Here is a 26085-nt window from a genome sequence, read left to right as displayed (position 1 = left end):
TACAACTGTCTTTATAACATTAATTTCCTGTCATAAGGATTTCAATATAGAATACTAGATTGCTACACTTTTCTCTTCCTGTCTTAGGTTCTTCACATCACTTTTCAGCTTGTAGACTAGCCACATTCAACTTCTATGAATAAGTTTTAGTAATACTGTCCCAGAGATAGTGCTGACTTATATGAGGCTGCATAGAATTGACCAACCATCCTATAACATTATAGTTCTCTTGCATCCATTTCTCAAATTCAAGGTCTATCTCTTCGAGTTTCACTTTACTGCCTGTGAAGTATCCTAATTATCCTCTACTATAGACATAAATCCTTATAGACTGTGCCCAAGCAAGATAATTTGTCCCATCTAGCTTGATTGTGGTCACACCAGTCAAAATGGAATCTATCGAGCCAAGCCCAGAAATCAGCACCTACTTGAATTCACTTACGTATTGTTCCATTAATCAAATGAAAATAAAAAAATCAGAAATTTGGTCTTTATAAACTTACTTGATGTCAAACCAGTACCCAGGTGCTCGAAAACTAGGGTTTCACTGCGTTCGGCTATTGGGGAGAAAGAGAGAAGATGCAACAGCTCCTACCAGAGCTTCCCAATCTCTTCCAAATCTGAACCGCCCTCTTTTAGAAGTCAAAAGACACCTCGTAAGCACAGAGCGCCACACCCAAAGCTTCACTTTTGCCTGTAACTTCAAAAATTTCTAATTGGCTAAGGTTTTGGGCAAAAATAGTACAACACCACTTCTTAGCAATATCCAGCCAAATTTAAACTCTCCAAACCCTCTACCAACTAGGCAAAAGATCCTCTGAACTATAGAGAACCTATCTCTCCATACATTCTCTTAATCGAAGGGTGTATGGGAAAAGAGAAGGAAGAAAAAAATGAAGAAAGAAACTTGCACTGATACCAAGATGTAAATCAGTCCCTTAAAATTGATGTAAACTTGGAAAAATTAGAGAAAAAAAGTGGAAGAAAAGAAGAGAACAGCAGTACAAGAGAAAGAAGATGGAGAAAAGAGGAGGAAGAAGAAGAAGAGTTCGAATATCTCTTCCCTCCCGTCTCTAATCCTTTTTACTAAACTTTAATCTTAACATAATTACAAGTATACCCTTAAATGGGTGGCCAGTTAGGCAATAACATAAGGAGAACTAGCAAAAAGAAATAACAAGCCCATTAAGATAGGCCCATTAGCTAACAGATAAATAAAACATACTACAAGAAAAGATACTAGGCCTCATTCGGCCCAGTCTATTTACAAAAAGTAACTTTTTCTTTCAAAAAATTACTTTTTTAAATTAAATTGAGAATAGAACATATACAGTTATGCTAAACAACCCATGTTTAGGGTGTCATACACCTAGCCCTCAAGCAATTAGTCACATTACAATTGAGCCCAATACAATCTTCCCTGTTCAAACCATGTTTTTCCAAAGCATCAGCCATACCATGGGTTGACTTTTGGACCCAACAAAGTATACAATTTAAATCCTTTGCCTACTATCTTATGCCTTGTACTACTAGAACCCTTGATTGTTCTTTAGCCAACCCACCACCACTTTTGAATTCTCTTTCACAATATTTCTTAGATTCAACCACTTACGAATTCCTAGCCCTAGTATTACAACCAGAAATTCAGCTCTCAATGAGTCTCCATATCCAACTGTTCCTAAATATAAAGCTAATAGAATGCCATTATGGTCCCTAAGTATTCCACCTATCCTTGACAATCATGGATTTCCTAAACAAAAACCTTCAAAGTTTAACTTTGTGTGGTTGGGCCTAGGTGGGGACAACTCTGACTGCAACAATGCCCTAGAGGTCGACGAAGAAGCTATCTAATACCACCTTCTAGATAGTTGATGATTCATGAAGAAATTATAGTTAGTTGAGACATAGATAGATAAGAACCTATAGTCCATAGAGAATGTGGTAACAACTTCCTTCCAAAGATCAGACCAATCGGATCCTCCTAAAGAGAGAGAGAGAGACCTACACATGATTAGAATAGAAGGTACATAATGGAGGAGAAGGCACATTACCCCAATCAACTTAGTCCAGAATTTGAAGAAGTTGTAATCTTCTACGATTAGAAGTTGGGTGAACTGCAAATGGTGGTTCCTTGTGATCATTTTGCAATCATAGGAGTTGGGTGAACTGCAAATGAAAGGAAGATTAGACATACCTCTCTGGAAATAAAGACAGATCGATGGATTTAGATCTCTTTTCCCATGAAGGAAGCAACCTGAAATTGAAAAGAAAATCAATATAAGAGTTCAACTTCAACGATCGAAATGAGAATTTCGATATCTCATAGAATGCTAATAGTTAGATTTAAGGGCCAATTTGGTTCATAGAAATAGGGGTCTAGAATTGGAATCAAATTGTGCCAATTATTTGGTTGGGATGGAATCGGAATCCCATTCCCATTCCTAGTGGAATGGATTCCCTTGTTTGAGGGAATGGCCATTCCCCTTCCTTAGAAATGAAGTAACATTTCAATTGATTCCAAATCCCATTATAATTCTTATCTTAACCAAACCAACTATAGAATTAGACCATTCTAATTCCAATTGATTCCAATTCCAACTACGAACCAAATGGACCTACGTATCTATTTATTTTTTGAAGGTTAAAGGTCTACCAGCAGAGTGCCAGTGACCAAAATTCATTAATAGAAGTTATAGAACTGCTCGGAATTACAATCCATCAATGAATTTTCCAATAAAATGGGTGGAGGGGAAGACCAAGTGTAAGACTGAACAAGGTTGAGTGCATGTTGGCCAAATTAAAAGATGGGCCACCTTGTTACAAGAACGAGAGGACCAACAAACCGAGTAGTGAGGGATTTGCAGCATAAGGAGTTTGCAATCTGAAATAGCATGTCTAATTCACCAAGGAGGAGAAGAATCAACTTCGAACAAACTCGAAATAATAGTTTGGCAATCACCCTCAATAACGATTGATGAAACACCAAGATCTATAGCAAACTAAATAGTAGCAAGAGCTGTCTTGGCTTCTACTTCCAAAGGAGAATCCAGAGGAATTTTAGATGCTCTACTATAACAAAAACACCCACTTGAGTCTCAAACTAAGAGACCAACACCCCCAGTAGAAGAATTTAGTGCCCCATGCATCAAAGTTTAACTTGAGAAAAGGAGTAGGAGGTTTGCTCCAACCAATTTGTGACTGAATTGGATTTGCAAATGACTGGATTATTGACAATATATTAAGATGGGAAAATAATTCATCTATCTGAGAATGGGCCACCAAGACCACAGATAGAGGATCAAATGTAACATGTTCAAAGATCACCTTGCACCTCTCTTCCAAATATTCCACATAATTATTGCTCCTTGTGCTAACACTAAAATGTGAGATGTGTCCAAAGGGTTGTCCATTTTAGACCAAAGAAGAAGCCAATTATGAAGAGGAACCCTCTGAGTCATTGGACATCCAAAGAACGAGTGACCGATAAGTAGGGTTTAAATGGATCAAATTCGAATTGGATCAAACAATATTCGAATTCGAATCCGATTAATAAGTTTGATACTCGAATTTGATTTGATATCTGATAGATTTTAAAAATTAATATTCAAATTCGAATCTGATTAAATATTCAAATATTCAAATCCAAGTGGTGGATTAGTGATTCAATTGTCCATATCAAATGGATCAACACATGATGTTATAATTAAATAATAAAATACACAAAATTATAGAAAAAATGTAGATAAACTCAAGTACATTATATGTTATTATATATTCATCATATAAAAAAGTGTGATAAATGAGAATTATTTTCATTAATGATGGAAATGAAATAAAAATTAAGAAAAAAAGCATTAATGTCTAACACATGACTCAACTAACCATGTCAAATGATTCCACGATTTAATTAGCTAGGCCACCGTGGGCAATGGTTTGGTGGTAAATGAACCTACAATCTTGAATTGGGTGGTCGGCTAATCAATCTAATAAATTGATTTTACCCCAATATTAAAAACCAATATCAAACAATATATTGGAATTGCATTTCCTCTTATTAAATAAGTAATTTTTATTATGTCATAAATTAAATAGTAAAAAATAAAAATATAGAATTTTTTTATAAATTTTATGAAAAAATTTAAACATGTATTAATATTACATATTCTTCATATTAAACAAAAATATATTTGTAAAAAATGAGAATTATTGTTAATAAAAATAGAAATAGCTAAGATACAAAAAAAAACAAATTAATGTATTAACCATAGCCCATTTTCTTGGTTAAACAGGTTAATGGTTCCATCAGTAAGGACCTCATTTGATTATTGACTAAGTTAATTATTATTTTTACAATAAATTAATTTAAGTAAAAACATAAAAAAAATGTATCCAATTAACAAATCAATAAATCCAACTCTATGCTTCAACCCTATGTTAAAAACTTTTGTTGAAATTATAAGAACATTTAAAAGTTTTAAATTAAACAACAATATATACGTTGCCACGTGCAACACGTACACTTTTACTTGTATAAAATAAAAATACATACCCCACGGAACGAAAATATCTAAGTCCTTGCTCCCTCCAAATGCATTGACGAAACCTTTCGGACAACTATATACCCTATTAATATATTTAATTCCAAAACTACCCCGAAAGGCAAAACCCCACAAACCCCCCCTCCCCCTAACACCTTTCCTCTTCTTTCTCGACCTTCTTCTCCAGCGGCGGCACTCGGGCACTGATTATTCTCCGGCTTGGCTGTCCTTCAATCTCAAGCATACTGGCGTATTTAAGTAAGATTTACGCTTACAAGCGACCTTCCTTTTGATGTTTACCGTTCGGAAGTTTCAAGCTTTTTATTTGTTTGTTGCAGAGAGAACCGGGCGGTGTGGTGGCGTGTTTCAGTGGTTTAAACGACAACTGGTATCATCGTCGTTCTCTATTTTCACGTTTGTGCGGTCAAACAACGTTTCAAATTCTTTCTGTTAACTTGCTTTGCTCAATACACCTTTCAGGTTCATCGGTCTAGGAGATTTCTCTGTCTCCACTGCAGCTCGTTCAAGGAAACGTCTCCATAGCAGTTTCTTCACAAAGGTTCGTCTCTCTCCTTCATTATATGGTATTATTGTTTTCGTTGTATATGTTTTTGCATTAGGGAAGATGAGAAATTGTTTGTAGAGGGATTTTGTGATTATGGGTTATTATATATTTTTTTCCATAAAAAAATCGTTATTATGATATTGTTCTTGTGTTTTTTTTTTTATTTGATCAGTTATTAAAATGGCTGCCACTGGGGAGATTACAGCGTCAGAGTTCTTGCTGGTATGACATTATAAAGTTAGGTTCTTTTTAATTTATTTTTGGTGTTTGAACTTTGAAAATGACTTTTCTTTTCTTTTTTTTTTCTGTTTTTTCTCAAACTTTTTGCAGGGTTCACAAAGACAAAGTTTGTTTCTACACAGAAGTTTTCACAAGCAGAAGTGCCGTTTTCTTTGGGGTTCACTTCGCAGTCGAAGCCCTTCACTGGGAATATCAAGTAACTATAGTAAAAGGGCTCTGACTCCTGTAATGCCCAGAGCTGTGGTTTCAGGGACTGTGAACAGTAAAGTAGAAGATGATTCAAGTAAGGTTGACAGTTCTGCAGGGGATGTTATACATTTTTACCGTGTTCCACTGATTCAGGAGAGTGCAACTGCAGAACTTCTCAAGTCAGTCCAGACGAAGATCTCAAGTCAGGTTATTGGGTTGAAAACTGAACAGTGTTTTAATATTGGACTTCACTCAGAACTCTCAAGTGAGAAGCTTGGAGTTCTAAAATGGATTCTTCAAGAGACATATGAACCTGATAATTTGGGGACTGAAAGCTTTCTTAACAAGGAGAGACAGGAGGGCATCTCCACTGTGGTGGTTGAAGTTGGGCCACGACTATCTTTTACAACAGCATGGTCTGCTAATGCTGTCTCAATTTGCCAAGCATGTGGGTTGACTGAGGTAATCCGCATGGAGAGGTCAAGAAGGTACATGTTGTATATTAAGGAAGGAACTGATTCTCTGCAAGAACAACAAATCAATGAGTTTGTTGCCATGGTTCACGATAGGATGACAGAATGTGTCTATCCCCAGAAGCTAACATCTTTCCAAATAAGTGTTGTTCCCGAGGAAGTTCAGTACATTCCAGTCATGGAGAGGGGACGCGAAGCATTGGAAGAGATCAATGAGAAAATGGGATTGGCATTTGATGAACAAGATATACAGTATTACACTAGGCTCTTTAGAGATGACATTAAGCGGAACCCAACAACTGTGGAACTATTTGATATTGCACAGTCTAACAGTGAGCACAGTCGTCACTGGTTTTTCAATGGGAAAATTGTTATTGATGGTCAGCCTATGAATAGGACACTTATGCAGATTGTCAAGAGCACACTACGGGCCAATCCGAGCAACTCTGTCATTGGCTTCAAGGACAACTCCAGTGCAATAAAAGGTTTCCTTGTTAACCAGTTGCGTCCAGCCCAACCTGGTTCAACATCTTTGTTAAGGATGGATAAACGTGAACTTGATATCTTATTTACTGCAGAAACACATAACTTTCCTTGTGCAGTGGCACCTTATCCTGGAGCAGAGACTGGTGCTGGGGGTCGTATAAGGGATACCCATGCTACGGGAAGAGGATCTTTTGTTGTGGCATCTACTGCTGGGTATTGTGTCGGTAATCTTCATATAGAAGGTTCCTATGCTCCCTGGGAGGATCCATCTTTCACATACCCATCAAACTTGGCTTCTCCTTTGCAGATCCTCATTGATTCAAGCAATGGTGCATCAGACTATGGGAACAAGTTTGGAGAACCCTTGATTCAGGGGTACACAAGAACTTTTGGAATGAGACTTCCAAATGGGGAAAGAAGGGAATGGTTAAAACCTATCATGTTCAGTGGAGGAATTGGGCAGATTGATCACATTCATATATCGAAAGGAGATCCAGAGGTTGGGATGCTAGTTGTGAAGATTGGAGGGCCAGCATATCGCATAGGAATGGGAGGTGGTGCAGCTTCAAGCATGGTGAGTGGTCAGAATGATGCAGAGCTGGACTTTAATGCTGTACAGAGAGGGGATGCTGAGATGGCACAGAAGTTATACCGTGTTGTTCGTGCCTGTGTTGAGATGGGGGAGAACAACCCAATTATTAGCATTCATGACCAGGGTGCAGGGGGGAACTGTAATGTTGTTAAGGAAATAATCTATCCAAAGGGTGCAGAGATTGATATTCGGGCAATTGTAGTTGGTGACCACACAATGTCAGTTTTAGAGATATGGGGTGCAGAGTATCAGGAACAGGATGCGATATTAGTAAAGCCTGAAAGCTACCACCTGTTACGATCAATATGTGAAAGAGAAAGGTTGTCAATGGCTGTTATTGGAACAATCAGTGGTGAAGGGCGGATTGTATTAGTTGACAGTGCAGCTGTAGAGCGTTGTCGTTCAAGTGGGCTTCCTTTGCCCCCGCCTGCTGTAGATCTTGAACTTGAGAAAGTGCTTGGTGATATGCCTCAGAAATGCTTTGAGTTCAGTCGAATGGATCAAGCACTGGAGCCACTAGATATTGCCCCTAGCACCATGTTAATGGATTCTCTGAAGAGGGTCTTGAGACTTCCATCAGTGTGCTCAAAGCGCTTCTTAACAACAAAAGTAGATAGGTGTGTAACAGGTCTTGTGGCACAGCAGCAGACAGTTGGTCCTTTGCAACTTACACTTTCTGATGTTGCTGTCATTGCTCAAACATATACAGACCTGACTGGGGGTGCATGTGCAATTGGAGAGCAACCCATCAAGGGTCTGCTAGATCCAAAAGCAATGGCAAGACTAGCTGTTGGAGAAGCACTTACAAATCTAGTTTGGGCCAAGGTTACTTCTCTTTCTGATGTTAAGGCAAGTGGGAATTGGATGTATGCTGCCAAACTTGATGGTGAAGGAGCAGCAATGTATGATGCTGCTACATCTCTTTCAGAAGCAATGATTGAACTGGGTATTGCAATTGATGGAGGAAAAGACAGTCTGTCAATGGCAGCTCACTCATCTGGTGAAGTTGTCAAGGCTCCTGGAAATCTTGTTATTAGTGTTTATGTTACCTGTCCAGACATCACATTGACAGTCACTCCAGACTTGAAACTTGGGGATGAGGGTGTCCTCCTTCACATTGATTTGGCAAAAGGAAAGCGGCGTTTGGGTGGATCTGCTCTTGCTCAGGTATTTGACCAAGTTGGAAATGAGTGCCCAGATCTTGATGATGTCTCTTACCTTAAAAAAGTTTTTGAGGCTGTTCAGGAATTGCTTACAGATGGGCTGGTCTCGGCTGGTCATGATATCAGTGATGGTGGATTGATGGTCTGTGTCCTTGAAATGGCTTTTGCTGGGAATTGTGGTGTCCTTTTGAACTTGACTTCGCAAGGTAAGACTCTCATTCAAGAGCTATTTGCAGAAGAGCTTGGTCTTGTTCTTGAGATTAGCAAGCAGAACTTGGATGCAGTGATGGGAAAACTTAGCAGAGCTGGGATTAGTCCTAAGATCATCGGGCATGTTACAGCTTCTCCTGTTGTCGAACTAAGGGTTGACGATGTAACTCGATTGAAGCAGGAAACATCCTACCTTTGGGACATGTGGGAGGAAACCAGTTTCCATATAGAGGGGTTCCAAAGGCTAGCTTCTTGTGTGCAATCAGAACAAAAGGGTTTGAAAAGTAGGCGCAAACCTATATGGAGGTTATCCTTCACTCCTTCATTTACAGATAAGAAATTGATGGATGCAGCTTTGAAACCAAAAGTGGCCGTGATTCGGGAAGAAGGGAGCAATGGGGACAGAGAAATGTCTGCTGCTTTTTATGCTGCTGGTTTTGAACCCTGGGATGTCACTATGTCAGACCTTCTGAGTGGAGTAGTCTCCCTGCATGATTTCCGTGGGATTGTATTTGTAGGAGGTTTCAGCTATGCAGATGTACTGGACTCTGCAAAAGGTTGGTCAGCCTCCATAAGGTTCAACCAGCCTCTATTGACCCAGTTCCAGGAATTCTATAACAGGCCTGACACGTTCAGCCTTGGGGTTTGTAATGGGTGCCAGCTTATGGCTTTACTGGGATGGGTTCCTGGAGGGCAAGTTGGGGGTGTTCTTGGTGTAGGTGGAGATCCATCTCAGCCGAGGTTCATCCACAATGAATCTGGTAGGTTTGAATGCCGTTTCACAAGTGTGACAATAAGTGAATCACCTGCAATAATGCTTAAAGGAATGGAGGGTAGTACTCTTGGTGTGTGGGCTGCTCATGGTGAGGGAAGGGCGTATTTCCCTGACAGTGTTGTTTTGGATCGTACCCTCCAGTCTAATTTGGCCCCACTAAGATATTGCGATGATGATGGGAAGATAACAGAGGTTTATCCTTTCAACCCAAATGGTTCCCCATTGGGAGTGGCAGCAATTTGCTCGCCAGATGGGCGGCACCTTGCTATGATGCCTCACCCTGAGCGATGCTTCCTGATGTGGCAGTTCCCATGGTATCCAACGGAATGGAATGTGGACAAAAGGGGACCTAGCCCGTGGCTGCGTATGTTTCAAAATGCTAGGGAGTGGTGCTCTTGAGACAGGTTTGCTCTTTTCTGTTGGTCAGGTTTAACTTTTATTATTCTTCTTCCTTCACCAAGTGTTTTTTTTTTCTCCTTTTAATAGTTAATTTAGTTTATCTTTTCTCTGTTGATATTTTGTAGTTCAGGGGAAGGCTCTTGATTTCTGAAATAGAAGGGCTTCTGAAACTTTTAAAGGCAAGTTACTGGAATTTATTCTCCATCTAATGTTTTGTTTCTCAGGATACCTACTCCATTTATTTTTATGTTTTTCATCTGCAGAAATTCTATTTAAATATTGAAGGTCAAAATGCTGATACATCCTGGTTTATTTTTGTTTCTCCTCTGAAATAGGCTCTTGTTTCTTTTAGTGGCTGGAAATCATGTTTATTTTATTCATATTCTCAAAAGACCAAATTCCCTTAATCTGTAACATTTTTTTTTCACCAAAAAGCAGAGTTACTTCGTTATCTGCATGAAATCATTTACATCCATCACCTAAGAGGGTACAAGCATTCTGATATTATACTTCTACAAGTTTTTAATGCTCGACATCTAACAATCACTTAGATTTCCACACGCAATCCAGTTGAGGATTCTGTGTAGCCTGTACCTCCAACATAGCATCAGAATATAACGAAAAGTTGTTGAGCTTTGTTCTCTTAACCTCTAGTAAACCCTCTAGCATAGTTGTCAAGGCGACTAGGTGAGGCTAGGCGACCATGGGGCGTCCAGGCGCCTAGGCGACGCTAGGCGATGAAACCTATAAATATAAAATCTATATTTATACTACAATATGTTTAAGAAGAAGAAAAAGAAGGGGAGAGAATAGGGGCAGAGCCCCTGTTTTTTTGAAAAAAAAAGGAGAAGGAGAAGCAGAAGCAGGGCGGAGTATAGGGATGGAGCCCCTGTTTTTTCGAAGAAAAAAAGAACTGAAGCTGGCTGGAAGAAGTAGAAGAAGGGAGGAATATAGGGGCGGAGCCCCTGTTTTTTCTGAAAAAAAGCACTGAAGCTGGCTGGAAGAAGAAGAAGAAGAAGCAGCAGCTTACCAACTGAAGCTCGAAGTTGGGCTGGAGATGGAGCTGGAACTAGAAGCCTTCGGTTCTCCTCCCTCTTCAGCCGAGCAAAAACCCTTTCAAGACAACAACTGAACTAAAGAAATGAAAATGAGATGTATTCTATTAGTGTGGCTTAATAATAAAATGTTAACATGTAACCAGTTGTATTTTAGAACAACATAATAGCCAATAAAAATATTAGAATAATAAACATGAAAAAAATATTTCTTAAATTTATTTAGGCGCCCGCCTAAGTCTCTGGGCGGTCGCCTAGTATACAAAACTATAGGTGTTTGGCATAGTTGTCAAGGTGACGCCTAGGCGACAAGGCGCCCTTTGAGGCTCACCTAGCAGTTTTATACTTCCTACTATAAAATACTATTTTATTCATTCTTTTTTGAGATTATAATTATAAAATAGACACTATTAAACTAAAATAATCATTTTGTGTGTTTATATACTAATTTCTTTTTATTATTTTCTTATTTATTAGGGCTTAATCAACACAAACATTGCTAAATGCTGTATTGAACCCTCAAAGACTTAAAAACCTGAACCAATAAGTAAGGAAGAACTTAAAATTTTATCTAATCAGCACATTTTCCTCTTCCATATATTCTTCTTCTACTTCTTCTTCTTCTTCTTCTTCTTCTTCTTCTTCTTCTACTACTACTACTACTACTACTACTACTACTACTACTACTACCAATACTTTTTATTTTCTTCTTTTCCTATAACAAAAATAAGGGTTCAGCCCCTATATTTTTTGAATTTTATTTTCCTTCTTCATTTTCTTCTCATGAATATGTTGATTTTCTATACTTTAATATGAAATTTATACTTTTCTTATGAAAATCATGAATAATTATTAAAGAAGTATGGTTATGGTACCTAGGGAACTACCCTAGGATCTATATTTTTAACATAAAAAATCCATCGCCTAGGCAACTAGGCGACAAGGCACCCCCAGTCGCCTAGCCTCGCCTTGGCGCCTTGAAAACTATGGCGTTTGGGCGAGGCAACACTGTAAAACTGCCTAGTTGCCTTGACAACTATGCCCTCTAGAATGTTTCTCCATTTAGCTTCAGTGCTTCCTGTGTTTTGTGAACTTTAGCATCTGCATGAATAATTCTGTTGTAAGAATCCAACATGACAAAGGCAGCTCAGATATCCCTGTTTGGGGATCAATGGAACCATCAACAAGCATAATATATGAGTCTCTGAGGTCACAAGAGAGTGATTGTGTTGATTGGCTTCATTGTATTGTCTTGCTTCTGTAGTAACAGAGGTTAAGGAGTTAATATTATACAACACCTGATTTGGCTTCCGAAAAGAGTTTCAAGACATTCCTTTGTTCCTTTGGTCCCAAATGAGTCTGAGAGCTATCATGAACTTCTTAAGAAGCAGATGTTTGTGATTTTTATTGTGAACTTAATTTGTTGGAGTTCTCTATCCTGTACTTAATGAAATTCTTTATCATGAACTTCTTAATTTCATGAACAAACATAATATATGAGTGCTCTGAGGTCACAAGAGAGTGATTGTGTTGATTGGCATCATAGTGCTGTCTTGCTTCTGTAGTAACAGAGGTTAAAGAGTTAATATTATACAACACCTGATTTGGCTGCAGAAAAGAGTTTTCAAACATTTCGTTATTCGTTTGGTCCCAAATGATTCTGAGAGCTATCATGAACTTCTTAAGAAGCAGATTTTTTTTTTCTTTATCTTTTTTTTTATGAATTTCTTAATTTCGTGGAGTTGTCTATCCTGTACTTCATGAGGATTGTTTTCCAATTGAAGAAAGAACCAAATAGCACTCGAGTAAGGACATGTGAAAAACAGATGGTTGAAGGTCTCTATTTGTTCCTTGCAAAAAACAGAGAGTTTATCTTCATTTTCAAGAAAAAATGTTCATCTCTTGTTCAAACACCTCCCCATAAACCTGATCATTGTCAATGGCTGGGTTTGGTATGATTTGAAGTATAAGGTGAGCAGTGAATGGGGGAAATAAATTATGTACAAGAGCTTCATTCCAACTCCCCTCTTGAGTTAACAAATTAGACACCCTGGCCTCATTTTCTGCCAATATAAGACCTGGATTGAGGATGGGAGAATTCATCCCTGAGATTAGGTCATTAGGTATCCAAGGATTATGTTGGACGTTGATCCTATGACCATCCTTTATCTGCCAAACTAAATTTTGCTTAAACTCTTGGCAATTAACAGCATTTGCTTCTGCCACTTGGAACGATGGCTTCTCAGGTTTTGACTAAAGATTGATTTATTCCCAAATATTTCTGACTTTTCACTTTGGCCCATAATAATGATGGCTCAGATAATAACCTCCACAGTTGCTTACCAAAAAAGTTCTTTGTTTATTTCTGCCATGCATCTGATCACAAGGCCTCCTATTATTGGTTTACATTTTGTCTTCCGGGACTAGTATGAGGTGGAGCAGTGGAAGTTCTTCGCATCCCCATCTACTTCATTAAGGTAGCTGTAATAACTCTTATTTGCTGGTTTAATAAAATTTCACTATTTATAACAAAAAAGGCCTATCCAAAGGCAAGAAGGGGTAGTAGCTTGTAAGGATGGGTGGTTAATTTTGGGTGGGATGTGAGAGAGGTAAGATCATCCCATGAGGTAAGTGTGTGGAAGGGAATCACGAGGTTTCACTCTTTGATGCAGCCGTTCTTGTCTTGGAGAGTGGGGAATGGTGCTAGTATTAGATTTTGGGAAGATGATTGATTGGCTTGGAATTGGGAAGTTATTTGAGATGTGCCCAAGGCTGTATAGTCTAAGCAAGAAGAGGGTGGCAATTGCTCAATGCTATGAAGTCATAAAGGGATCAGTGGTATGGTGTCCTAATTTTAGAAGAACGTTGCTAGATTGGGAGGTGGAGGAATGTGTTGGGCTGTTATCAAAGATGCATGAGGTGGTGGTTAATCCCTTGATGTCAGATTCAAATGGTGGAAGGAATGCAAAATTGGAAAGTTTACAGTCAAACCTCTCTATAGTGCTTTGCTTCTGGTGGAGCCCGAGGAAATAAAAGTTGTTTGGGAGAAACTGGTTCCTTCAAGAATTTGAGGCTTTTGCTTAGTTGGTATCTATGGGAAGCATCTCACTCAAGATAAGCTGAAAAAAAGAGGCTTTCAATTCCCAAACAGATGTGTATTATGTTTGGCTGAGGTGGAAACTGTTCTATATTTTCTAGTTCAATGCTGCTACGTCAGAGGAATTTGGGGTTATTTCTTCAAGTTATTCAACATGGATTGTTGGCTGCCCAATGATGATACTGAGGTATTTGGAAGCTGGCCTAGAGTTATCGGGAATACTAAAACAAAAATTATTTGGAGTTGCATCCCCTTTGCAGTGTGTTGGGAGGTTTGGAAGGAAAGAAACAAAAGAATATTTGAAGGGAAAAGGAAAAGCAATGAAGATTAGGGGCATTAATCAGTTTGAAGATAGTTTGATGGGTTCTAATTCTTCCGGAATTTGAAGGTTTCAGTAAAGAAGACTTTAGAGCCGACTTATGGAAAGTCTTGAATGACTTAAATTGATTTTTGTATTTTAAATTAGTAAGTGATTGTACTTTTTTATTTTAAATTTCTCTTGCCTCTGATGTTTGGTGACTCTTTGCAATGAGAAGTTGTGCTATGTTTTTTATCAATCAAATTTCTTTTTTATTTATCTTCAAAAAGCTGAGGAGAAAAACTAAAATCCCAAACAAAGGAGATTCAGATCCATTTCACCAGCAAAAGCAGGGTATCTGTGATGAGATAGTCAAGGACATTGAGTGGCCTATCAGGATTACTTCAAATAGGGGTGAACAACAAACTGACATGGATACTTCATGCAATTCTTCCATTCCTTGTCTGGAAGGCAACAACCATACGGATGGGTAAGACAAGGTTGCAAGCCTATTGAACTAGTCCCTGCAGTTCCTATCCCCCTTTGCTATACGTGTGCCAATTTGGTTTTGGGTACTAACCTTTCTCCTGTGTTTGAAGCAGATGCTCTAGTTGCCTATCTATCTGCTAAGCAAAAAGTCCATGAAACCACAGCCAGTGTATGTAAGGGAGGAGGGGAGTTGGTCAGTGAAAGGGGTGAAAGAGATGAAACAGAAGAGAGGGAGTAAGGAGAGAGAATTTGGGAATTAATAACTGTACTGTTTGAGGAGTTAAAATATAAGGAAGAGGAGAAGTTAGGTGAGGGGTTAGAGAGGGTGGAAGAAAGGAGTTCTAAAGCAGGGTTGGAAAAGAGTGAAGAAAATAATATCGGGTTGAGTAGAGAGGGGCAAGGTAATAAGGGAGAAGAGGGAGTAGAAGATTCTGTAGCAGCCTTCCGTAGAAAGGTTGAGATGCTAATTAAAGAATCCAAGTGATTTAAAGTTTTACTTTAAGAAAAATGAAACATCTGACTTCACTTCTTGAGAATGAAGGTTACAACTGGGTTATATCAGAGCACATTCAAGAGTTCTTGCATCAGTGGCAAGGAATAGGACTAAGCAAAAGAGGAAAAATTTATTGGCAATCTGTGCTTCATGCAGTGATGTGGGGAGTTTGGGATGAAAGAAATAAACACCTTTTTGATAATAAATTTAGGCCCCTTGGAGAATTAATTTCAGATATAACATACCTTTGTAACCTCTGGACAGTCAATTCAGAATTGTTTGAAGGATTCTCAATCAATGATCTCAATAGAGATGCTCACTCCTTTCTTTTTCTTCCTCACCCTCAACAAACAATCCCAAGTTAACTGGTTGTTCTTGGTGATGGAAAGGTGGCCCTAAACTTCGATGGGAGTGCTTTAGGTAGTCCTGGTTTAGCTGGCATTGGAGGCACAGTAAGGGATGAAAGGAGCAACATATGCTGGACTTTCAGTGGTCCAATTGGATTGGCTGACTCCACTAAGGCTGAGGTGATGGCTGCTCTTACTGGAATCAGAATAGTAAAAAAATTGGGAATTCAGAACTTAACCACTGCAGGTGACTCAGCAAATACCATAAAGTGGTTAAGAAACTGGAAGGAAATTGCAGAATTAACTCCAGCTAAGAAGGCATCAAACTCTTGTTGGATTCCTCCACCTCATGGCTTTATTAAACTGAATTTTGATGACAGCAGTATGGGTAATCCAGGGCCATCCGGAATAGGGGGAGCAGTAAGAGATGAACAAGGGAATCTGTTAGCTATATTCTCTGGACCAATAGGGGTGGGAGATTCATTGAGGGCTGAGATACTTGCAGCTCTTGAAGGGGTACAAAGAGTAAAGGATATGCATTTTAATAAGATGATCATAGAAGGAGACTCTGAAGTTGTGGTGAACTGGTTAAAAGAGGATAACTCTAGGATATGGAATTACAGCAATGAAAAGAGAAAATTTAAGTGGCTGACTAAGGACATTGAAATTCAGTACAAATGGGTAAAGAGAAGCACAAACTCACTGGCAGATGGTCTAGCTAGGCAAGGGGTGAACAGAAACTCTATTTTTTGGGCTGTTTTGTAATTGTTTTTTGGTGTTCAATGGTTGTACTCGGGAGCTAAGATGGTTTATCCCCTTTGCTTGTAATTTCTCATATTTTTAATTCAATTCAACTCACAGTTATTGATCAGAAAAAAAAACAAGGGGGGACCTTGGAGACTGAGCCACTTTTTGGCAGAGGCTAGGGACTCTTTGGACTGTTTAAATGCAATTTTAGTTTGGATTCCAAGGGAACAAAATCATATAGCAGATGGATTAGCCAATTGTGTGGTGTATTTCGATCATTTGTATAATGACAAGCTTCCTCTGTAATCTCTTGGGGATCCTCCCCCTTTTTTTGTACATCTTCTTCTCATGTACTTGTTCTTTCTTTAATGAATTTTGGTTATAAAGAAAAACGAAACAGAGGGGAAGGAGGAAGAGAAAGTTGAGTCATGAGTGAAGTAGAAAAGTTGAGGCAGGATGTGGAAGGGGTTAAGGAATTAAGTGGAAGAAGGGCGAGGAGTGGAAGTTAGTAGAGGTCCTAGAAAAAAGATGGTATCAGTGAAAAGTTTTATAATGAGAATAATAATCTGGAATGTGAGGGGTTTGGGGAGTGCCAGAAAAAGATCAGTCATAAGGGACATACTTTGGAAAGAAAAACCTGATGTTGTAATCCTCCAGGAAAATAATTTGATGTTAGATGGGCTAGAAGCATATGGAGGGCTATGGGAATAAGTTGGTCCATGACCCCATCTTGGGTATCTTTGGGGGACATTGTAACATTATGGAGAAATGAATTCATGGAAGGAGTAGAAGAATTAATTGGAACGTTCTTTGTTTTTTTTTTTAATGTTTTTTGATTAGCAGAATTAGAAAGTTCTTTGTTTCCATCAAGTTCGAACAAATGGATGATGGGTTTGAATGGGTATTGACTAATGCTTATGGGCCTAATGGGTATAGGGAGAGAAATGAAATGTGGGAAGAATTAAACGGCACTGGAGGACTATGGGAAGGGCCTTGGTGTTTGGAGGTGATTTTAATGTTATAAGATTTACAAAAGAGATAAATAACCTTAGGCAAAGGATCACCAAAAGCATGAGGAAGTTTAATTAGTTTGTTAATTCTCTTTAGCTAAAAGAGGTACCTCTTCAACATAACACCTATACTTGATCCAACCTTCAGGTTAGTTCTATTTGCTCCAAACTAGATAGATTTTTGTTCTTAGTGGATTGGGAGTGTAGGTACATAGTGGTCACTCAGACCATCAGAACACGAGGTGTCAAACTAATACTATGAGAATGCCTGTGATGAGTCCATAACTCATCGCACATCTACGATGAGTTCATAACTCATCACACATCTGTGATGAACTCACACCCGAAACAGGTTGCGATGAACTTTGGATTTGCACGGACTTGCGATGAGTTTAAATCCATCGTAGAATCGCGATGAGCTTCGGACCCGCGTGGATTTGCAATGAGTTTAAAGCCATCACAAAATCGTGATGAGCGCAGACTCATTGCAGATCAGAAGCAAATAATAAAAACACGTGTGTCGTTAAATAACGCGCGTGACGGGACACCCCGCGGGCCTAATGAGGGCGTGCAAGCTAAATAGTGATGTCACCCATGCCACGTCGGTTTAAAAGGGTTACGAAAAGGAAGTATCACACACGTATTGTGAGAATCCTTAGACGAAAGGAAAGTTCGTCCTTGAAATATCTCATAAGACATGTGGCGAAACCCTAGCAGTGTTCCCTGATAATTGACACCGAATCTAAGATTCCCTTTCCTAGTGGGAATCAAACACTTTTGGCCCCTTCCTTTCGGGACCTTGGGTTCTCTCCCTATAAATAGGGTTCCATCTCATAACGAGATCATCATTCTGTCACCTCATTTGCCCTAGCCTTTAGCCTACCTCCTGCACTCGACTTTCCTTTGTCCTTCAAGGAGCCCCCTGTACATAGCGTAACCACCTCACTCACAAGGAGGAGCATTGAAGTGGTGTTGTATTGAGAGCTCTGTTGAGAGTGACTTTTGACCATTGGCCAATTGCCATTTATAATGAGGATTTGGTAGGAAGGGGCCTTGTTGTTTAGATTTGAAAACATGTGGGTTTTTCATCCATGTTTCATACAGAAAATAAAGGAGTCGTGGGTGGAAATGAGGCCTAGAGTTAAATGGAAGGGGATGAAATTTCATAGGAAATTACAAATGCTAAAGGCAAAAATCAAAGAATGGAATTCTGTACAATTTTGGGAGGCTTGAACGTAGGAAGCAAGAAGTTTGTGATCATATGGAAGGGCTGGATTGGAAGGCAACTTAGGGCCTTTTGAGTTTTGAGGAACGTGATAGAGCTCTAAGATGGAATCTAAAAAAGATACTAGAAGACATAGGTGGAGGACATTAAGAGCAGCAATGGTATGGAGATTTGGGAAGAAAGAAACCAGAGAATATTCAATTAAAAGAATAAATTTAAGTAAGAGCTAATTGAAGCTATAACAATTAGAGCTGCACACTGGGTAAAAACTTTAGAGCTATTCCAAGTCTTTTCAATTAATGACATTGTTAGAACTTGGACTGAAGTGGCACAAACAGGTAGGCATATTGACTGAGTGAGAATGGAATTGAAACCTCTATTTGTAAGCTAAAGCTGAACTTTGATGGCAGCTCTACGGGTAATCTGGGAAGGGTAGGCATAGGGGGAATGATTAGAAACTAACTACCAAGAAGTGGTGGTAGCAATGCATTCAGGACCAATTGGCTTTGGAGACTTGGTCAATATGCTTACCTGTTTAGACGACCCATAAATAGTAGAGTGTGAGTTGATGGTCCGGATTGGCCCAACCCATATAGCGAATTCAAAGAGTGGATTGAAAGGAAATTTGAGTTGGAGGAAATCAAGGAAGCCATCTTCTTTATGGATAGGTCAAAACCTTGTAGTTGTAATTGGGATGGGATTTTTCAGGATGTCATTGTTTGTTTGTAGGGTTGATTATCTTATCTCTAAGGGGTTAAAGATGTTAGGGTGGGTCTGTTCTTTGCTGGGTGATTTCTTATCACCCTGATGTATCCTCTTTAATCTATTGATTATCTTATCTCTAAGGGGTTAAAGATGTTAGGGTGGGTCTGTTCTTTGCTGGGTGATTTCTTATCACCCTGATGTATCCTCTTTAATCTATTTCCTTAATAAAGTATTTTTATTTATATTCAAAAAAAAAAAAAAGCTTTGGGGCCTGATGGATTTACAACTGCTTTTTACTAAGATTGTTGGGACACTCGAAAATCAGAAATTTTGGAGTTTTTTAATGATTTTTTTCCAGAGACGTGTGACAAATCTGGATTTGAATTCAACATGTATGGCCTTGGTCCCCAAAAGAAGTTGAGCATCTCACCCAAAAGACCTTAGGCCTATCAGTTTGGTGAATATATAAAAAATCCTCTTCCAAGTCTTTTTCAAGTAATGACATCGTTTTTTTTGATAAATGAAATAATAATTTATTTATAATAATCAGAAAGAAATTACAAAACAGCCTGCCCAAGGAGAGGGACAAGCTGGTACCTCTCCTCAACAAGAACAATGTACTACATCAGACTAGGAGATGAGAGTTTACAGAGCTGCCCAGAATAAATGTTCCCTTGAAACTCCTTGTTTAGCTAACCCATCCGCTATGGTATTAGTTGTTCTACCCACCCACTGATAATTTACAGTCATGTTCCTTGAAAACCAATTAGCTTTCCTCATAATATCCCTGTAGCACCAAATAACTGAAACTGGATTTTTTAACCAACCCACAACGACTTTGGAGTCTCCTTCAATAAGCAAATTCTGAACTCCTAACTGGTCTGCAATCTGAATAGCTTGTACTGCCACTAGAAGCTCAGCTCTAATAGAGTCTCCTATACCCACGGGACCTGAGAATAAAGCTAATACATTACTATCTTTATCTCTCAGCACCCCTCCTATCCTTGATGGACCTGGATTTCCTTGGCTGCTACCATCAAAATTCAGCTTTGTCCAGCCTTCAGAAGGAGGCACCCACACAGCTGGTACCCTGTTCTTCTTGTTACTGCTACTAGCCACATTGTTTTTTTTTTTTTTTTTTTTGATAAACTCAATTAATGACATTGTTAGAACTTGGACTGAAGTGGCACAAATAGGTACTTAGGTAGGCATATGGACTGAGTGAGAATGGAATTTGAAACCTCCAGTTGTGAATAAGCTAAAGTTGAACTTTGATGGCAGCTCTACGGGTAATCCAAGAAGGGTAGGCATAGGGGGAATGATTAGAAACTACCAAGAAGTGTTAGTAGCAATGTATTCAGGACAAATTGGTTATGGAGACTTGGTCAATATGCGTACCTGTTTAGGTGACCCCCTAAGTAGTAGAGTGTGAGTTGATGGTCTGGATTGGCCCAACCCATCCAGCGAATTCAAAGAGTGGATTGAAAGGAAACCTGAGTTGGAGGAAATCACGGAAGCCATTTTCTTTATGGATAGGTCAAAAGCTTCGAGGTCTGATGGATTTGCCATGTTTTTTACCAAGATTGTTGGGACACTCTAATAGCAGAAATTTTGGAGTTTTTTTAATGATTTTTTTTTTCAAAGAGGTGTGATAAATCTGGTTTTGAATTTAACATTTATGGCCTTGGTCCCCAAAAGAAGTGGAGCATTTCACCCCAAAAGACTTTAGGCCTATCAGTTTGGTGAATAGCTTGTATAAAATCTTAGCCAAGGACCAAGGTCCTTGAGGTTTAAAAGAGTCTTTGCTTCCATTGTTTGTCCTAATCAAGGGGCTTCTGTGCAAAGTGGACAAATCACTGATCGAATCTTGATTGCAAATGAATGTATGGAGTTAAAAAACTCAGGAAAAAAAGGTTTAATCTGCAAATTGGGTTTGGAGAATGTCTATGATTTGGTGGATTTGTCATTCTTATTGTACTGAGAAGTTGTGGGTTATGGGAGAGATGGTCGTTGGACCGACTTGTGTCATCTAGGTTGTGGTGCATGTTCCAAGGTTCAGCATTGAGGGAATAGAAACGAGGGGATCATAGAAGGCACCCGCTCTCTAATCTCATTACCATGTTTAACATGGCTTACACAAAGACAATGAGGAGCAGAATCAATTCCCACATTTCATAGAGATGACTATGGGATCATTATTCTCATTCCAAATGAGATCACTATGTATTCTTTTTTCCCACTTATATCACAAGAATCGGTTCTGAGAATGCATGCCAAAAACAACCTAGGCATACACTGTTCTTTTCCTATGGGCCTCTATTGAATAGATCAATCCTGTTGGATGTGAAAATGGTCAGAAATTTGGAGTCGTAAAAACGAAAGTGTAAAGAAACAAACAAACTAAAAATCGAAGGGGAAAGGAAAATAAAACGAACAGAAACACGAAGGTTTCAGCTTTAAAAGAAAAGTGTAAAAAGGTGTCGAAAAAGCATGAAGATGGCCATGTGGTTTGCCCAAGTTGCCACAAGGTGGCTAGGGGGATCATTTTCAGCCTGGCCTTGAAATTCTAGGCTTGGGCCTTGGTTTTGTGTGCAGGCCCAGCCCGGACCACAATTCTTTTTATATAATAAACATTTTTCAGAAAAAAATTATGTCTTTATATTATATATAAATATAAATAGTATAAAATGCACAGACAGTATATTATATATAATATTTTCTATTTATATTTTATGCATATACTATGTTGTATAATATAAAGTATTTTATATATGAAATCTAATGTATTTAATAACTTAGGACTAGAGCCCAGTCTGGCCCATGATCACCCCTAAAGGTGGCTATGAGGTAACATGTTCTATTTATAAGTGGAGAAATGAAACTTCATTGTTGATCTTATCATTTAGCCCATAAATGATGTAAAGTGCAATACCTAGTTGCATGGAACTAAAACTGGAATGAATGGGGAGCATGAGAAAATTTGCTTAGTATGTATGCTACCAGGCAAAAGCAATCAATGTCATTGATTGGGCAAAATTTTCTGGGTTAATAGATATAATAGAAATCACACAAACATATAAATGAAGATTTCTGCCAACATCTCAAAACAGAAGAATTTCTTTGTACACTAGCTTCATTTTGTTGTTCTGATAGAAAGTCTTGACATTATTGCTAAATCTCATGGAAATGTGAAGTATCCTTTTCTACAAATAACTTTGGCTATCATTTGCAGTTTCATGCAAGGTTTGAAATATTGATATGATACACCCTGTATGACTGGAGGTGCATCCGTGTATGTTGCTAGACATGCGCATTGGGCCAATATGGGTGTGTATTGGTACATATCGACTTGTATCGATTGATTTGCACTGTTATGGATCGATACACTGTGATACACTGTGTCTTTCTATTAAAAAATGAACATAGTCTCCAGCCGATGAAGTGGATGATGCCACCAAACCAACTGACCATCAAAATATTTAGTTTGTTAAGCTATCCTAAGAGCTATGACATTCAAAATCCTAGGAATATAATAGAAGTCTATACAATCAAAACAAAGTATAAGTTTCCTAACTTGCTCCGAAAACACTAGACTAAACCATGGGATACAATTCTGAACCATGTTAGCGCTTTTCAAAGAACGCCTCGCCCAAACGCCAACTATGTTAGGCGCATGCTTAGTGGGCTGAAGCAAATATATATTATATAAATATTTATTAAATAAAAAATAAAAATATGTAATATTTTATTGGTTGTTGTAGTTTTTATAATAGAACCTATTGCATGTTACCATGCTTTTGTTTTGAGGAAAGTAAAAAAAAGTTAATCTTTGAGGGTTTCACATTGACAATAGAATTGAAGTATCAAACTGAGGAAGATGAGAGAACAACAGCATCCATCGTTCCCACACAGTCCTCTAAAGTCAAGGTGAGTTAATCAGTTCTTGTATCTTTGTTTCCTGGTTTAAAACAGTGGTTACGCCCCATTTTCTCTTCCTTTTTGTATCTTTTCTCCAAGTTTTTTGAATCATTTTATTGGACTAAAACAGGGGCTCCGCCTCCTTTTGTTCTTAAATTTCTTGCATGTTTTCAGCTTTTTTTTTTTCTCATTATTGGTGTCTGAAACAGGGGCTCCGCCCCTTCTTTTATTCTTCATATTCTTGTTTTATTTTAGTATTTTTTTCACCAGCTTTTCTGGGTCTAGAACAGGGGCTCCGCCCCCTTCTTTTGTTCTTAATTTCTTCCATTTTTTCAGTTTTTTTTTTTTTGTTATCATTGGTTTCTGAAACAGGGGCTCCGTCCCTTCTTTTCTTCTTCATATTTCTTCTTTTGTTTTAATATTTTTTCACCAGATTTTCTGGGTCTAGAACAGGGGCTAAGTGCAATGACAGTGAACTAAGGTGCGATTGAGGCATACCAAGGTGCAATGGAGGCTAAGTAAGGTGCAATAAAGGCTAGGTAAGAGGCAATGGAGGCTAACTATGGTGCAATGAAGGCTAGGTAAGATGCGGTGGAGGCTAAGGTGCGAAGGAGGCTAAGTAAGGTGTGATGGAGGCTAAGTAAGGTGCGATGGAGGTGTTCTGATGTGCGATGGAGGCTAGGTAAGATACAATGGTAGGATATGTTGTGTTGGAGGCGTTGAGATGCGATTTCAAATCGCTAGTAAGGTTTGCTATGTTGCGCATCACTGAAATGTGATTTTGACTTATGCTTACCATGCTAAGTCTCTAAGAGATGCGATTTTAAATCACAGAATGAACAACACTTTCAGTTTTAAAGTTGTAAAACCCACAAGAGCCAAATCAGACTTAAACACCTCCCAATAAAGGTTCTAATTTTTCGCCAATGGAGTCACCAGCTGTGAGCTCTGAGAAGCTCATGGCTTGCTCAAACAAAGGAGTTACCACCCATTTAACTTAAGAGGAAAGGGGTCCTTTTTTAACTCTGAAATTTGATTTTTGATTTGAAACAAAGTGACTCCATCCTCCTCCTAAAAGGCACTTACTAGAAACTCAATCCGTTAGGTTTGGGAGACAAAAGGTGTTAGGCACCTCTCTCTCCATGTTGTAAATAACAACCCGATATGGGAGTTGTTTAGGCTCTCAACTTTACAAAATTTGAATTAATACAGATGGAGTTCTAAAATTTGTGAATAGGATCCCTTCTAACATCTCTTAATCTCAAATTTAAGGGGATGTTATTAGAAATTAGGTACTAATTAATTTTTCCTAAATCCATCGCCTCCCTCCCTTTAGTTTTGAGATTAAGTGAAGTTTAAAGAAGCTTTTACAGTTTTTGAGCTTCGATCAACCCAAAATCAAACTAAATGATATCTGAAAGGAAACTAATGCAACAATTGACTAATGAGAAAGAAAAACTAACAACATATGTTAAGAATCTTACCTATTTGATGTAGCATTGACTAAAATTTATAGCAATGATTTTAGAGCCTGAGAATGGCACCTTTTGGGATTTTTTAGTGAAGGAAGATTTGGCAATTGCTCCTTAAGGAGAAAGAGTGGATATTTCATAAGGGCTTTGTCCTTCTTGAAGACAAGGATGTGAACACGGGGGGATGGGGCATTTTTGGTGAATTCTAACCTAAGATTTAAATTTTTTTCTCAGGTTATTTATTAAAATGGTTGGGGATTCAAGTGGGGGTTCTCTCTCTCATTTTTCCTTTTAAAAACCCATCCTATTGTAGAAAAGGGAGACTGGAGTAAGTTTGAAACAAAATTACCACATGTTCAAGATTTCAGACACGCTTTAACATGTAAGAAAACCCAAAAATATGAGATTTTAGTGATTTTCCTGGGTTTCTCATGCCCAATGGAGTTATTCTTGAACATGTTCATGTTAGGTTCGAATTTGACTTACCAGTAACAGCAAATGTAAATTTGAAGTGGCCATAATGGCCCATTTGTCAAATTTTAGGGTCATGAAGGGTTACATTGGGAATTTTGGGTTCCTTTGGTCTATTTGGAATTTGAATTGTCCTAATTGGTCCTATGAGCTAGGGGGGATTAAGTGAAGGGTTGACATCAGCACTCGCTCTTTTAAGGTTTTAGGTTGGGGCAAATAAAGGGGTGATTTAATCTTGTGCGTCCTAATGAAACCTTTCCAGTTTAACGGTCAAACAGATGAATTGGGTCATGAAAATTAGCATATTGGGATTTTTTGGCTCTCTAATCACAGTGGTGAAGTCTTATTAGTCAAATAGGATCGGGATGATGAAGATCTATGGCTGAAATGATTGGATTAATGAGATTTGTTGAAATAAAATGCTTGCTATTTGGGCCTCTAATCACAGTGGTGAGGTCTTATTGGTCAAATAAGGTCAAGATGATGAAGATCTATGTCTGACAAGTTATTATAAGTGATGGATCACTGGCTAGAGGTATATATTGGTTTAGATTATGGTTTTAAGAATGCTTAAAAATGGAATCTTGGTTGTTTTGGAGGGATTTGGAGGAATTAAGGCTAAAATTTGGTTTAATTAATTGTTTAAAGGTTTTGTTTCACATGATGGAGTCTGATCGTGTGACTAATGTGGTGATATGGCATAATTGTAACTGTTGGTAAGGAATCTTGTAGATTTAATGGTAGATCTAAGGGTATTCAAATCATGATTTAGTATATTGGGGTCTTGACATGTTCTAAAAAGAATTGTCGGTTTTGATCAGGTACCCAGAGTATGAAAAGTGGGTCAGAGAGGGGATCGAGCAAAAAATGGTATTGACAAAGAGCCTTGAGGAGTGGATTAAGGTCTGAAGGGTCAAACCAATATATGTTCTTAGTTTCTCTTCCTCCTTTATGGACCTTGTTGAATAGAATCCCTTCACTAGTAAATCACTAGGATGAGAAGTATTATTAAGAGATTGGATAGCACATTCAAAAAAAAGCATACTCTATACAACACTACTGACGAATGCACTTTAATTATAATAACTCATGCTTATCTAGGATGACAAAATCTTGGTTATTTCTTTC

At 38.4% G+C, this 26085-nt stretch overlaps 1 protein-coding gene across 13 annotated transcripts; it reads left to right on the top strand.

Annotated features, from left to right (window-relative positions):
* The first annotated feature begins 4623 nt into the window (after nt 1-4623).
* PUR4 (purine biosynthesis 4) lies at nt 4624-26060 on the top strand. Of its 13 annotated transcripts, none has more exons than XR_733524.3 (8): nt 4624-4796; nt 4877-4926; nt 5019-5097; nt 5276-5325; nt 5434-9635; nt 9756-9809; nt 22950-23023; nt 25779-26060. XR_733524.3 is itself a non-coding variant. In XM_010244365.3 (6 exons), exons 4-5 carry the CDS (start codon nt 5284-5286, stop codon nt 9628-9630), a joined length of 4239 nt encoding a protein of 1412 aa, XP_010242667.1. In that variant the 5' UTR covers nt 4624-4796; nt 4877-4926; nt 5019-5097; nt 5276-5283; the 3' UTR covers nt 9631-9635; nt 9761-10087. The 13 variants fall into 13 exon arrangements, 2 of the variants coding, with proteins under 2 accessions (XP_010242667.1, XP_010242666.1); XR_733527.3 differs by lacking the exon at nt 25779-26060 and adding an exon at nt 23468-23904 and having other exon boundaries at nt 9761-9809; XR_733521.3 differs by lacking the exon at nt 25779-26060 and adding an exon at nt 23468-23904.
* The last annotated feature ends 25 nt before the right edge of the window (nt 26061-26085 follow it).

The sequence above is a fragment of the Nelumbo nucifera genome, chromosome 1 (assembly GCF_055504915.1).
Source record: "Nelumbo nucifera cultivar China Antique chromosome 1, China Antique-T2T, whole genome shotgun sequence".
NCBI lineage: Eukaryota > Viridiplantae > Streptophyta > Magnoliopsida > Proteales > Nelumbonaceae > Nelumbo > Nelumbo nucifera.
This window is presented reverse-complemented; position numbering and strand designations above follow the sequence as displayed.